This window comes from Chelonia mydas, chromosome 2 (genome assembly GCF_015237465.2).
Source record: "Chelonia mydas isolate rCheMyd1 chromosome 2, rCheMyd1.pri.v2, whole genome shotgun sequence".
Lineage (NCBI taxonomy): Eukaryota > Metazoa > Chordata > Testudines > Cheloniidae > Chelonia > Chelonia mydas.
This window is the reverse complement of record NC_057850.1, coordinates 218,683,203-218,699,145: the sequence shown is the minus strand read 5'-3', so window position 1 is coordinate 218,699,145 and position 15,943 is coordinate 218,683,203. Positions and strand designations below refer to the sequence as shown.

General features: G+C 41.3%; 1 protein-coding gene across 2 annotated transcripts in view; it reads left to right on the top strand.

The window, feature by feature from the left end:
* Positions 1-15,726, top strand: part of LOC102929613 (pituitary tumor-transforming gene 1 protein-interacting protein) — a 57,220-nt gene extending 41,494 nt beyond the window's left edge. Inside the window, exons 6-8 of one of the 2 annotated variants that reach the window (XM_043541225.1) lie at positions 7,394-7,440; positions 12,831-12,928; positions 15,274-15,726. In XM_043541225.1, the coding sequence (XP_043397160.1) occupies positions 7,394-7,440; positions 12,831-12,928; positions 15,274-15,339 (211 nt within the window). In that variant the 3' untranslated portion in view covers positions 15,340-15,726. The remainder of the gene's footprint in view (positions 1-7,393; positions 7,441-12,830; positions 12,929-15,273) is intronic. The other variant, XM_037890731.2, reaches the window with a different exon arrangement.
* Positions 15,727-15,943: the final 217 nt, after the last annotated feature.

Genomic DNA, 15,943 nt, shown 5'->3' with positions numbered 1-15,943 from the left:
CTTTCTGTAACTGTTCCCTTAGATAGTCTTTTTTTTATAAATGGCTGTTCAGATCAGCAGAGGCAGTTGGAAATGCAGCATCCCCTAGAGTGGTTGTCTTAATTAGTTTGATATACTCTACCTTCATTTTACCACCTTTTCATTGTGGTGGTGGTGGTTGCTGGTGCTGCTGCTTGGGAGGGTTTGGAGATGGCTTTGCAAAAGAGGAGATTAGTGTTTGAAGCCTTTTCAAGTATCCAAAAATATTTTCAAAAATATCTTTGGAACTACATCACCCGTCTTAAACTTCTCCTGTAGAGTTTCTAAACAGCTTTTCTGGTTCTAATAACTTATTGTGTGGAAGAAATGTTATTTCTGAAGCTTAGTGTTTAAAGAAAAATGCTCTTATATTCAGTACCAGCTATTCAGTAACACCATGTGTGTTCCCAGCATTCTCAGTGCCCAGAATAGCTTGACTAAAATGTATAGTACAAGTGAAGTTTCTCAGGGTATTGTACGCTGCACTTGCAAGCAGTTTCGACTTGATTGACTTAAGTATTCATAGAACAACTCAATCATAAATCACAAAAGTTAGCAAGATAAAATAAGGCCTATTAAACCAAGTCCACTACCCATTCATAAAGGTCTTTCAAGAATATATTCAGGAAGTGGTTGTCTGAAAAGGTAGGTGTCTGTTAGAATAAAGTGGCAAGGCTAATGGTTCTAGTTACTTCTTATTATCACAGGCAAAAAACGTTATCACTGAATCCTGAAGAGTTCCAAAGAATTCTGACAAATTGAAGAATAATGCAGGCGTAAATAGTTTGTGGTTAGAGCAGTAGAAAGGCAGACAGGACTTCAGAGTTCTTAATTATAAATAGTAATGATAAATGGATGTTATATGGTGTCTGCCCGAGTTCTGTCTTGAGCTTTCTGTGTGGTCTTGTCTCTTTTCCCATATGTAATGTGGGAGTATTACATGCTTGCTTTCTTCATGGGAGGTTATAAAACTAGTATAGGGCTTTGAAGATGTAAGTAGCGTAGGTGCTAAGCAGTAGTATCTAGTTTTTAGTATGGTGACTCTTGGTGTATTGACAAATTTCAGATTTTTCTACATGCAATTTACAGAAATCCACTATAAGATACCATGTTAATAGGGTTGCCAACTGTCTAATCACACAATCCCAAACACCCTTGCCTAGCCTCCAGCCCCTCTTCCCTAAGGCCACGCCTCTGCCCTGCCCCTTCTCTGAGGGCCACCTCCCTCCATTTCTCACTCTCCCCCACCCTCACTCACTTTAACTGGGCTGTAGCATGGGGTTGGGGTGCGGGATGGGGTGTGGGTTCTGGGCTGTGGGGTGGGGCCAAGGGATTCGGAGTATGCAAGTGGGCTCTGGGTTGATCCTGGGGCAGGGGGTTGGGATGCGGGATGGGGCTCGGGGTGCAGGATCTGGGAAAGGGTTTGGGTGTGGGAAGGGGTTCTGACCTGAAGCAGAGAGCTTGGGATGCAGGCTCTGGGAGGGAGTCTGGGTGCGGGAGGGGGCTCAGGGCTGGGGCAGGGGGTTGGTGTGTGGAAGAGGTTGTGGGGTGCAAGATCTGGGAGGGAGTTTGGTGTGGAAGGGGGCTGATTCAGGGGGTTGGGGTGCAGGAGGGGGTTCAGGGTGCAGGCTGCGGCCGGGTGGCTCCCACCTCATGTGGCTCCCGGAAGCAGCGGCATGTCTGGCAGCAACTCTAGGCTCACGGGCATCCAGGTGGCTCTGCAGGCCACCCCTGCCAGCAGCACCCCTGCAGCTCCTTTTGGCTAGGAATGCGGAACTGCAGCCAATGGAAGCTGCGGAGTCGGCACTTGGGGAGGGAGCAGAGCACAGAGACCTCCTGGCTGAGCCGCCTCCTAGGAGCCACTGCCAGACATGTCACTGCTTCTGGGAGTGGCATGGAGCCAGGCAGGTAGGGAACCTGCCTTAGCCCCACTGCGCCACCAGACTTTTTGTGGCCTAAAATTTCCCAGATTGGCTTCAGTAGCCTCTGGGAGATCAAGCCCAATTCTGGGAGACTCCTGGCCAAACCAGGAGGGTTGGCAACCCTACATGTTAATATTGTTTATTGGCTGCATCATACAGGGGGTCCCCAGTATACCTCTCCCCTTTATCGGTCGTTTCGCATATCTGTTGTTCATCACTAGGGGAATGTGTTCCAGTTCCCCTCGGTCCTGATAAGCATATCCATCGCTTCTCGTTTTGCAAGGCTTTTCTTTGGGTGCTTCCCCTGGCATTCAGGAGGCACTGGGGAAGAGGAGGAGTGGGGACAGGACATGCTCGAAGGAGGGGATGGAACTGGGCAGGAAGAGGCAGGGCGGAGGTGGGTGGGGCGGCAAGAGGCAGGGCGGACCATTATTTCTTACGGGGAAAAATTCCCTGGTATCCATTGCCCTTTTCAGGAACACAACCTGAACGTATACCAGGACACGCTGTAACTGTTAGTCTGTGTAGCAATGGCTAACAAGCTGTAAAAGCTACTAAAATAGCCAGGAATATAAGTGTGTTTCCTACTTGGAGATGTTTAGATTGTGTGTTTATTGCAGACTTAATGTTTGTGAGGGGAATAGTAGTTGTTAAATAGAGAAGATGGCTAGCAGTGTTACTGTCTTTCTGGAGGCATGTCTAGTTATTTACAGCTCAAATGTTGGTTTAAAAACAAAGGCAACTGTTTTGTCATAATGGTACAGAATGCATTTTTGTATTCTAAGTCATTGATGTATCATAAAAGCAAGTTCTGAACTCAGAAAGGAATGAGCTAAAAGACCATTAAGCAGGTTAAAAACAGATGATTCAAAATTTAAAGTTTAAAATTAAGCTCCTTTTTAGTGAGCTTAACTTTAAAAGCTAGACAACTTTAAACACTGGTTATGAACAGTCACAGTAACCATTGGTTATGAGTTAAGATTCCTAAACACATGCTTAAATTAGAGTTAAAAAGTACATTTAACTGTAGGCCTACACCGGCTTCTGCTGAATGGATAGTGATCTTTGTATGGGTAGCTATTAAGTATTTCATTTGCTCCATCGTTTAGTGTATAGTTCCATGACCATTAAAACCCTTCTCTGAATATAGTAATTTATTTATGGGTTTTTTAATGGCAGTGCTTCACAAATATTAATCTTCCTAACACCCTTATGAGGTAAGGTGATATCCCTATTTTACAGATGGAGATCTTAGGCATAGAGAGATTAAAGTCAAGTGTCCAGTAAGTTGGATGCCCAATTTGAGATGCCATGGGCCTGATATTTTCCAGAGTATTCAGCATTTCATAATACTTTATATGTTCAGAGCAGAGCTCTGATGGATTTCAGTTGAATCTGAGTGCTCAGCATTTCTGCACATTATGTCCCAGGTGTCTAGAGGTGATCACTCAGAAAATGAAGAACATACAGTTCGTGACCACTGGTGAAAAGTTTAATTTGTGACTTGCCCAACATCACATAAGAATTCTGGCAGAGACATGGATAGAATCCAGATTTCCTGGGTAGCATTCAGTTGTTTTAACCAGGTGATCAGCCTTTGTTCTTCCTGCAGTCCCTTGCTTCATTCACTACACACCTTTCAGTATGCACAGCAAATGAGGTAGGGATTCAACAGACAACAGTGTCATTCACTATACAACACTGATCCATTCCCTGGGCACTGACTATCCTTTGCACTGAATGAGTCAGGGGTCCCGTGGGAAAAAAATAGTTTGTGATTATGTAATTAAAGCCTATAGCATAATGAATACACTTAATATTACTCCTGAGGGAAATTTAAAATTCTGTGCACAATATTTTAAAATTCTGCAAGTTTTCTCAATAAATAAATGCAGAGGCGAGCACAGGCCACTGGCTGTACAAAAGTGGGAGATCACCCTGCAATCTCCCCACCCCCGGGACACGGACTCAGTGGTGAGACTGCACCCAACCCTGACACAGCATAGGGCCTGTGACTGCCCCAGAAACACCTTGGAGGCCTGCGCCAGGCACACCAAGTGTGGGGCAGGCAGGCTTAACAAGGCAGGTTCCAAGTGTGGAGGGGCTCAAGGTGGGGGGATCCAGTTGTGGGTGAGAGGATTCTGTGCGGCACAATCTGGGTGCAGGCAGCTCAGTGCGGGGTCTAGGTGTGGGGGGATCTGGATGCACAGAAGCTCGTTGTGGGAGGGGGTTGCAGGTGCAGAGGCAATAGGACTCTGCAGGGGCTTCCAGGTGAAAGTGGGGCTCAGCAGAGGGGTCTGGGTGCTGGGGGGTTAGGGGTCTGGGTGCAGCCAGTTGGGTGTCCATGGTGTTGGGGTCTAGATGTGGGGGCTCAGGATGGTGTGGGGGGTGGAGCTCATCAGGGTGGGGGTTTGATTGTAGGGAGCTTAATGAGGGTGGTCTGGGTGCAGAGGGGCTCTAAATGCAGCAGTTGAGGTTCAGTGGGGTGGGGTTTGGGTATGGAGGGCTAGGGGGGTTCTGGGTGTATGGGGTGAGGCTTGGTGGGGGTGGGTCTGACAGTCCCAGACGCTCCTTGCAGGGGAAGTCCTGTCCTCTCCTGCCTCCAGCCCAGCCCTGAAGTGATTTACCTCTCCGCTGGCTTCTCCAGGTACCTGAAACAATGTACCTGCGCAGCTAGGGAGTGATGCTTGACTGCTCTTGCAGCTTCTCTTCACTTCCCTGTCAAAGCCATTTTTTTGCGGGGGACATGAATTCTGCACACGTGCAGTGGTGCAGAATTGTCCCAGGAGCAATATAAAGAGGAATTAAGGTTGCCCAGGCAACCATTTTTTAATGTGGCTTTTAATGTAATTTTTCTATTTTTTTTCCTTCAAACAAACTGGGGGAAAAATTACATCACGTGGAATTATATTGATTCCCCACATAAGTCATCACCAGGGTTTGGATCTTTAGAACCACAACATAGCCTTCTACCACTTGAACTAAGGTAGTAGCTGGTAGCAGAAAGTGGCTGTTCATCATCTATGTGGCCTACTCACTAGAGAATGACAAAACATTTTGCCAGTGGTTTTACAGATATTTGGTGACAGTAGAGGAATGTGGAGACTCCGGTTCCTGGTTTCACTTCCGGGTTCTGGAGCAGTGTATCTTCTAGGGGTTACGGAATCCTGTCCCCCACCTGAAACTTCATCCCTTCTATCCCTGTCCTCTCCAGCTTGTCTTAGGGCTTGTCTTCACTATCGGGGTAAATTGACCTAAGTTACACTATTTCAGCTATGTGATGAATGTAGCTGAAGTCGATGTAGCTTAGGTGGATTTAACGTGGTGTCTTCACTGCGCTGCGTCGACAGGAGACACCCTCCGGTCAACTTACCTTACTCTTTTCGGGGAGCTGGAGTACCAGAGTTGACCAGAGAGTGCTCTGCCATTGATTGCAGCAGCGTCAGTCTCCCCAGTAGTGAAGACAAGCCCTCAGTCCTCATCCCTCTAATCTCCCTTGTCTGCCTCCTTTTTCCCCTCCTGCAAGCTTCCAGTTCTTCTGCATTTGAGTTAGATTAACTTCTTTTCCATGCCATCGGGGCTCAGCAGTCAGATCAGTCAGTCTCCCTTGCTTTCAGTTCTGGTGCTTGACGCCTCAGCAATACCAAGCTTCTGGGAGGAGCAATTCCAGGGAGAAGTCAAGCTCAGCCCTGTGGTCCTGGGAGAGACCATACTCTGTTGCTCTTGGGGATGATACACATGCAATCTGGTTGACACATAGGAACTTTATGGCAGTGGAGTATGCTCAGTGCAGATGGAATCTTTGGTGAATTTAGCTGTCAAGCTGCAACAAGCCTCTGAGCACGTGTGAACTGCTTGGGTGGTTTGTGAAAAAGCACACACCTGGAGCTAGGACAACTCCCCTTTGCCAAATTTCTAGTCTCAGTTCCAAAGTATGGAGGCTCTGACCTTTTTAGTGAAAAAGTTGTAAGAATCTTTTCAGAATGGCAAAATCTATTTTCCCCTAAATTTGTTCTCAGACATGGCAAAATCATTTCTACCAAAACTCCTCCCAGTCGTCTTCCACACTCCACCCTAGAAAAATCAGCCAGAGACAGACTGCTAGCGTGCAGAATCTCAGCTTGAATGGTTAGATTGGTAATGTTACTGGCAGCTGAAAACAGGGTCTTACCATTGAAGCTGTTAGGCAGTGTTAACTAGAGACTACCAGTGCTACCTATGATGTCATATTTTTAGTATGTCTCCATTTTTTTTACATTCTAATGTTGTTTGTTTGTTTGTTTGTTTGTTTGACTGCTGCACATGAAGATTAACACAGGTAGCCTCAGAACATTGCTGGGACACAAGGGGTGGAGGATAGAAGAGCTGATATGTTCTGTCTTACGGTTGGGGAAATTGACGGAAGTTTGACTTGTCACATAGGAAGTCATAGGTAGAGCCAGGAATAGAACCCTGATCAGCTGGTTCCCAGTTCATTTGTTTGCCACAGGCCGGCCTGCCTTGTCTCTTAGCTATACTTTCCTCTGTGTAAAAGTCTGACCTTTGCCTTAAAGTCAGTATACCACTAATTGCAGATTACAGTGCTCAGCTCAGTCTTGATACTGAGTACAAGAATCAGAGTTCTGTCAGCACACTGTTTCATCAACCCCATGTATAGTAGCAGTTAACAAACCAGCATCTTCCTGCTCCTCCATACGAATTTTGCTGAAGGAGATTAGCAATAGCATGATGGTACACCAGCATCAGAATCGCAAGACTTTTTTTGTGGTTACTTTTGAAATGTTACATTTGTTTCCTTTTTTTTAACATAAACTAAAGTGCAGTAAACAGAAATATTACTGTACTCTAGTATGTTTTTATTTTGTTTAAAAAAGTTATTATCAAAGCATTTATTTCAAACAAATTAGAAAAGCATTCTTCCACTAGTATATAAAAATATTAGTTGCCAAAGTTACTCCTTTTGCAAAGTTGATGATATAGTTTAGACAGCTGTATTTTAATTTACTCCTTGTAATGTGTAACCAAATCATAATGCTAATATAAAATTTCTTCTCCTTGTAGATTTGTGATATTGAATTAGCATTCTGCAGCATGCAATCGGATATGAATTTTACAACTATATTCCCTGCTGGGCAGCATAGTGACATTTATGAGATAGTTCCCTGGATGTAATTAAGGCAGTGTATTTTCAGTTTCCTTGCTTGTTAATATGATCCTAATTGATGGCTTGATTTGTTAATGGGGAGTTGTACTGAGTTTTAGAACTGGGAGCTGTAAGCTTTAGAAATTATTTTTAAAAGTTCTAATTATTGCAGAATTCTTTAAAAAAAAAAAAAAAAAAAAAAAACTGGTCCAAATGGACTCAATTGTAGTTGTTATACCTTGCTTATAAAATGTCTTGAAACAATCTAAAATATAAAAATTTTCTTGATATTTATTAATAATCTTTGCAGGAAACATGAAAGAAAAATGAAACAGGATGAGATACGCAAGAAATATGGTATGTATGCTAATCTTACTGTAATATCTGAATAAAGTCTTTTCTTCCCTGTTCACACTATTTAAATAGACATATTCCCATCATATTGGTAATGAATACGGACCCTTTCACGTTAGGATTTTGAGTCCAGGTTAGTAGTGATGAAAAGTCACTACTATTCGACCGTTCAGTGGCCTAAGTAAAGTAGACTGGCTGGCCTTAGTCCAGTTTCATGTGGGTGATAATTAGAATCATTATTAGCATTCACAGCAGGAAAACAAGGATTAAATGGAGATTTTGGAGCCTGAAGTACTTTCTTTCCTGCTGTTAGTTGTTCCAAAATAGATTTGTGGCACAGTAGTGAGAATAGGGAAGTATGAGGGAGCTTTGCACTACCATTGCCTGTGTTATGCCTCTTACTGGAGGTCTTCATTATTCAGAGCTGTCAATCTTGGCCTTTTTTGATTTGGTTTGTTCGTGGGGCTACTGATGCCATGTATTCAAATATGCATGATAAAAAGATATACTGTGTTTTTTATCATGTAAATTAAAAAGATTGTGATTCTGTATTTAGAGCTCTGACCAGCCACTCAGAACCATTTTAATTTCCAGTCTCTTGTTAAACTGATTGGCAGGAGCTAGGAATGTCTTCATCATTCTGCACCTAGTCCACTGGCATATGCAGGAGTGTTTTAGTTGAGCACTAAAGGGATTTTCTTGGATAAAGGAAGCTTGCAATAACATGAGCTGCTTAGTGAACCTTAAGAGTAGGAGAAGGGGAAATTGTTACAGAAACTCTAATTTTTAAGTGTGCATATAATTCACAAATTTTGATTTTGTAGCAGTGTATAACATCACTGACCTTGGCCTTCAAACTTCTGTTCCATTTTAAAATGTTTGATTGAGTTATATGGACGTAAATAAAAAAAGAATTAGTCAGTGCATTTTGTTTTAAGATTAATATTCCCCCCCCTCCCCTGCTTGTGTTTCTGCAGACTTGATGGGTTCAGTCCTGTGGGTACTGAGCTTCCTGTAATATCCAAAAAAGCACTCAGCACTGAAGTCAGTGGGACTGCTCAAGTGCTTGAAGTTGAGCATTTGCTTAAATGCTTTGCTGGATCTTATCAGAATGCTTAGTGCCTTGCAGGATTGAGCCCTATAATCATTTGCATTCTGGCTATAAATCTACCAAGCTCGCTTGCAGATGCATTCTTCAATCACATGCATGTCAATGTGTCACCCTGCTCCCACTGAAGTCAATAGTTCTGTCACTGACTTCAGTGGGAGCACATTCCAGCCCCCAGTGTGCAAGTGTTAGTCTTGACTTCTAATAAAATTATTAGATGTACCCATTTTTGCACACAACTTGTTTACAGGGCAGTTGCCACATAATAGTTTAACAATTAGACTTGGAAACTTCAAAAGTTAACTTTTTTATAAAACGGATTTATTTGCAAGGTAAGTTTCATCTATTGCATCTTCAGACGACACTTATTTACATTATCAATCCAAATGCAATTTCTCATAATTAATAGATTTTTCAATAGAGGCACCAAACTGGGTTATAAAGATGTGTGTGGTTGAATAGGAAATGGTTGAAAGGAGAAATGTTACACCTTTTTTTTAAATCCTCAAGCAACATCAAATGACTCCGAATAGATGAAACTCTTATTCTGAAATATTAGTCCAAAAGTTAGTACACTGAATAAAGTACAAATGCTAATTCTCATCTTTGAATATGATTATAAAAATAATTAAATGAGACATAATACAGGTCCTCAGCACGGCCTTGAATCTCCTTGATCTGTCTTCATTTTTAGCTGTCTAGTAAATACAGTCTGATAAAAATTGCTGCAGAAAATTATGGAGGCACTAGATTATTTTACGCTGCCTCTTACACATTGCAGAGGGGATTCACTGTTAAGTAGGCAAAGACGAGTGGCAGAATGACAATGGCTTTGTTAACCTGACTCTGTAAATTAAGATGATCATGCCTGAAATGTCAGCCCTTGGTTGGCTTTAAGGGAATGCCTTTTTCCCATTTCACCCACCAGCTTTTCTTATCCCATTTAAATGGTAATTACACATTTATAATGCATTGCAAGTGTCGCTCACTTCAGCCATAGTCCTTTGGGAGCACTGGAAGCAATAGAGCTTTAGTAATGGGGAATATTCATTTTGAATTGTTTTTGTTGCAAAATTTGTCACTATTTTTCATTTGCTCGCATATATGAATGCAGTATGATTATTCAAATTATACGTTGATGGTTTAACAACCTTTAAAATTGAATTTAGAGTATTTTCCAGCTTGCGTAATATACAAAGAAACTATGATTTAATTGCCCCCATATTTGCTGCTATTGTACATTTGATATAGCATCAGTAAGATGCTGCTTTGCTGTCTGTACTTCTGGATTTTTGCTTGATGGTAGTGGAAGAGGCCTACCTCTCCAAGATGATGAAGAATGTCCTTTGTCTTCAGTTACACATGATGATTGCCCTTCATGATTTGGGGATTCCACACTCCTTGTTTCCTCTTAAATTCTGTAAAGACACTTGATAGTCATTCTAATGGTGCATAATCCTATTTCTGTATTTTGATTTTACATAAAACATTTATGTTTAAAAGTTTATCACAAGAAATAGTTATACTGGCCTAGATGGGTATATTTTACTTTGACCTTCTGTAGTGTTCTGAATGCAAAACAGTTGAATCTCTTCTAAGTCATTATTTAAAAATTTTTGTAATACTTATTTTTATTAGCTTGTAACTTAAGAGTTGAGAGCAAGTTGACTATTTTGAAGTTGAAATATAATATGAAATTTAAGGAAGAAAACCTGTGTTTAATGGGGGAGATGGAGCAATCTGCTTGTGGTTTTTACAAGCCTGTTTCCTCATGACCAAGCTCAGAAGTGACCTGAGTCAGCCCTTGTACTGGGCTTCAGGAGACATGTCTAACAAGTTTGTCCTCTAAACTTCAAAGTCCAAACCAAAGGTTGGGTTTTCACACCTACATCAAAAGGAAAACCACCACAAGGAGAGAAGCTCCTTGTGCCTAGCTCAAGACAGTGGGTGAGCTCTACCTGAATTCAACTATCTGACTTTCAGCTCCAGATCCTTCCACTTTTGAACCACAACATCCAAGCTGTAGCAGCTGGCTCTAGCCTGTCACCACACCTACAATTTTGCCCATCCTCTTACTGGTGGTTCCCCAGATCCTTTTTGCCCACCACCACATATGTCAAGTCTCCTTATCCACTAAGAGACAATAGAAGCAACTCACTGCTGTCTCTGGTCTCTGTTTCTAGTGATGATCTCAATCTGCATTCTCAGATAAGAAAAGGAAGAAACCAAAAATGTTGGTGTCTGAGATGTGGCAGGTATGGGTGGGATGAATAAAAACAAAGGGGAGGTTGGAAGCAAGGCATATAAGTAGGGCCCTACCAAATTCACAGACCCTATTTCGTGGTCATAGGATTTAAAAAACCTTAAATTTCACAGTTGCAGATATTTAAATCTGAAATGTCAGTGTTTCACAGTGCAGGGTCCCGACACAAAAACGGCTTGTGGGGCGGGGGGTTGCGGTATTGCCACCCTCATTGCTCTGAAGGCAGCAGCACCACTAGCAGCAGTGCGGAAGTGAGGGTGGCGCGGTTTGGCACCCTTACTTTGTGCCAGCCCCAGCAGCAGTGCGGAAGTGAGGGTGGCGCGGTTTGGCACCCTTACTTTGTGCCAGCCCCAGCAGCAGTGCGGAAGTAAGCATGGCAATACCATACCACCCTTACTTCTGCACTGCTGCTACTGACAACGCTGCCTTCAGAGCTGGGCTCCTGGCCAACAGTTGCAGAGCTTCCTGCAGCTCGGGAGGTTCCTGGAGGTAGGTCTTATCCAGCCCCGGGATGCCCTTGCAGGGGACGAAGTCCGGCACATGGTAGGAGCCCCTGTCTGGGGCATCCCAGCCCTGCCCCTCCCCAGCTCCGGGCCCAGCGCTTGTGGAGGGGTGCAGAGAGTTACACAGCACCCCATGACCACAGCGTCCTGGGCAGTCACCCACCAAAAGACCGGCCTTGCCCCCCAAAAGTGATGAATGCCCCCCCATGACATGCCACCCTCACTTCTGTGCTGCTGGTGGCACTACTTTCAAAGCTGGTTCATGGCCAAAAGCTGCTGCTCTCCAGCCACTCAGCTCTGAAGGCAGCACGGAAGGAAGGAAGGCATACGATTTCCCCTATGCATTCCTAGTCTCCTTGAGGATAGGGTAAATGAAAATTCCTTCGCTCATTTCAGGAGCCTTTGTTCTTGGTGCTGTGAAATTAAAATTTCTCCCTGTAATCAGGCAGGCTTGTGACCTGTAATACCCACACTGGACTGACCTATAGGTTTAGGTCTGAAAATTTAGATACCCTAATATGTAGTATCCCTTTTAGGATAAAAGGAAACTCCTTGAAATTAAAACAAGTGAAAACTAGTTAAAAATATTAATAATTTGTGGAAATTGCACTAAAGGGTATTAAGCCTAATAGTTTAGTAAAACTAAAACAAATATCACTATGAAAAGCATCTGCAGTAATGCTAGGTAGAACAAAATTACGTATGCTGTAAAGTATGAGGACTAACAGTCTAAACGATCAGTGGCTGGGGTAAGAAGGATACTTCCCCTGTGCAGTGTTGTATGGTTAAGTGCATTATAGGAGTTTCAAAGCTTCCTTTGAAGAATTTGGATTTGGCACTCTTGGAGACAGAATACCACCTCTATTCATTCTTGATGGCCGTGGTGACTGGAGCTATTCTGGTGCTGCTTTTAGAATGATCATGTAAAGTATATATTTTAAACCAATCTTATGAAAGGCAGGTGTTAATTAGAACTTCGCCAGGCAAGGTTTAACACAGAGAAATAAAATAAAGAAAATGTGTGAATTCCTTTCAGGGGGAAAAATAAGTTTTCACAGTGTTCATTTTTAGTTGCAGCAATTGTCACATCTAGATTCCCGCTGGTTAGGGCAACTAGTCAAGATGGGAACCTTTTTGATTAGCATAAGGTTCTTTTTTTATGAAGGCTTCAAAGGATTTTATTTTATCAGAAAGACCCTTTCATCCCAAAGTTCATTTTGTCACTGATTCTTTATTCACTGTAAGAAAAGGCTTTAGAAGTTAGGTTCTTGGAATTCTATGTGGAATCTAATCAGTGCAGAGAATTTATAGTCTACTTAGTGACCAGTGTAGTAAAATAAATGTTCATATCTAGTATTGCTACTTTAATTTTATATAGCTAAATATTGTGTAAAGCTATCTAATTTATTTCTTCTTAAATAGCTACTGTCGAGACAGGTTTATATCCAGAATGTAAAAAAAACTCAACCTCTCTACATTCAACATGTCATTGATTTAAGTTTTTTCATCTTTGCATAAGGATATGATGATATCCAATATTTACTCCCCTGCTTGAATTGCCAAGGATATACTGTAGCATTGCACATTATTCTATTGACAGATGTTACATATAATAAAGTAAGTTGTTTACTGGAGTATAGAAACTTCCAGAGGGATTACTAGGGTGACCAGAAGTCTCGATATTTAGTTGTTTGTCCCGCGTCCCGACGCCATTTGTCCCGATATTTTGCTTCGGCGGCACTCCAGGTTTGCTTGCTTTTTTTTGTTTTTGTTTGTTTTTGCTTATGGCGGGAAAAAAACCTAGAGCCAGCCCTGGTGGGGGGATGAGCCTGTGGCTGCCCCCCCATATGTCCTGATATTTTGTTCTTGTCTTCTGGTCACCCTAGGGATTGCTGATTAAAAAAAAAAAAAAAAATTGGTGCACTCCTTTTATAAAGGCACGCACATTACTTTGAGTGCGCGTATATGGGAGTTACGTTTTACTGATTCTTTGTCAATCTGCCAAAATTGATGATGATTAACCCTGATGAATTAATGAAAATTCTGTTCCTCCTGAATCCAGTTTCTGAATATACATTATTGTGTAGTAAGATAAATGTGTCATATTTGTTCATGGAAAACGTCTGTCTATAAAATAGACCTAAAAGATCGATATATTTTCTGATACTGGTTTAAGGATAGAAGGCTATAAAATAAGTTATACACAACAAGTATACAAGCTTGATCTTGGCTTTGTATAGGATTTAATCAGAGAATTTAAAAACATTTAGTTTTAATTCATAAATAGGGATGTCCATCAAATTCACTAGATCTCCTACATTCCTACCATTTATAAGAGACTGTTTTGTGTATTGCAAATAAAGCTCTGAATTATCAGTGATTCAAGTAATGTAATATATAGCTTTGAATCATATCAAAGATTCAAGCAATTGTAATATTTTATTTTACTAACCCCTATAAATCCTATTACAATGTAAACATCTGTGCAGTGTAAATATTTATATATCTGAGTTTTTGGTGGTCCTGAAAATAAATGAGGTAAACACTCCTCTCCATGTACACATGTTGCCTCACTAATATAAATGAGTTATGTTGGGCATTAGGGAACAAGTAGCCCTAAAGGAATGGTTGTTTTCATCACATTTCAGCCTACTGTAAATACCAAGCTTTCTACTGACAGGGCTTGAAAATGTATTGGCTGTTAGCCAGTAAAACTGGCTAATATTGTCTTGCCTGGCAGTTGGATATCTTACTTGCTGCACTCTGCCTAAACTGTACCTGTGACCAGCGCTCCATGCCCCTGTTTGCTTGTATTTATTAAACAGAGCAGTGAATGCTAGGCACCTAGACATTGAAACACACCCTCTCCACCTAGTGAATAAAGATATGCTGGGACACAATGTGGAGGTTGGGAATGAATGGTACAATCTTCTTTCCTCTTCCCCTTTCTTGGTACTGACTGTTGTGAAGAGGGGAATTTGATCAAGAGCTTTACTTCATCAACCTGTTTTCCTGCCACCTGCCCAAGACAAAGCAGCTAGGAAAGGTGGTGCTCCAGGTTTTCCAGGCATCACTTGCCAAAACCAATATGAAGGATAGCAAAAATCCTTCTGCTCCTTCACAGCATGGGTCTGCCATTAGACCCTCTGGGCCCCTTTATCCTCAGTATGCACTTCTGGCTAGTGGATGTCTAGTAAGTTTCTCAAGGTCTTGTTGAAAATTACCACTGTATGGAACAATGATTATTGCTGAACTAAGCTTTACAGAAGATGTTCACAGATACAATGTCTTTGCAGTGCTTTCTATGGCAATATTCTGGTTACATTAAAAATCTTTGATAAAAGCACACACTGTGACCTGGATTAGGTGATGCCTTTGTTCTTGTCCCCAGTAGTTTCAGTGAGTTTGCAGGTGATCTGTATTTGTCCTTAGAGGACATTGGCTGGTGTCACAGAACTACTGCATATCACTGATTGAACTTGACAGGTTTTTGCTCAAGAGTGAAACAGAATTAAGCCAGCATGATGACCTCCCACCTTTTTGAAAGGATGGTCCTCTTACCGCAAAGCTGAATTTATTGGCAGAGCAGTTTGAAACTGTTTCTGCTTAGCCATCTCCACACTTAGTCTTTGATAAAGTAAAGAATTGGCAAATAGCTACAGTATCCTTCACAAGTGAGAAATACTGTTTCTCCTTAATGACTTTTCATGAAGAAATCTTTCTCGCTTTTATGTTTTACTCTTCATGTAAAGTTCATGACTTTTGGTTGAGAAATAAAATGACTTGAGTTTATTTCTAATCTACTATAGATGAGTAGTTGTATCTTATACTTTAAGACTAGGGTCCATTTTTTAAAATTCTGTATTTGTACAGAACCTAGCAGAATTCCTGGTCTGTGACTAGGGCTCCTATACGCTATGGTAATACAAATAATTAATAAATGCTGTCCTCTTTTTCTCCAGGTCTCCTTCAGGATTCTGATCATCCTTACAGTAGATTTGAGAATGAATGAAAACAGACACTGTTGAATCTCCTCATCAAAAGCTAAGATTCCAGGATAAATGAGCACTTTTATTTTGCTTTTCAGCGGTCTTCAGGCTTCCTTTTTTGCAGGTTTTCAGACAGTAAAAATAAGTGCACAAATATTTACTAAAATATGTATTTTTTAATCTGGCATATTTATCTTTTAGAACTAAATTTTTATAAACACTTTTGGTTTTCGAAATGTTTGCCAATTGTGCTCTCATTAAATGTGAAATGTCACCTTTCGACTTTTAATAAAGCTTTTCTTTGGAATCTGATTTAAATAGTTAACTTCCTAATCATGTATTTGAACTAATATCTTAGCTCACCTTTCTCTTTAAAAAAAAAAATCCTCTGTTCCCACGTTCCTAAATAAAGATTTTTTTTCTAAATCTGTTGTATGCACATAAGTGATGGCAAGAGTAACGGAAGTGTTTGACACTGCAGAAGTGTGGTGTTGGTATTGACAAGAAATAATTACAGCGTACAAATTCTTTAGTATCAAAATAGTATGTGAAGAGTTTTTTTAAAGATGCAAAATGCGATTTTTTTTTTTATTTTATTTTATTTTTTTTTGCATAGCATAATTTGATGTAATAGCCTGGTAAT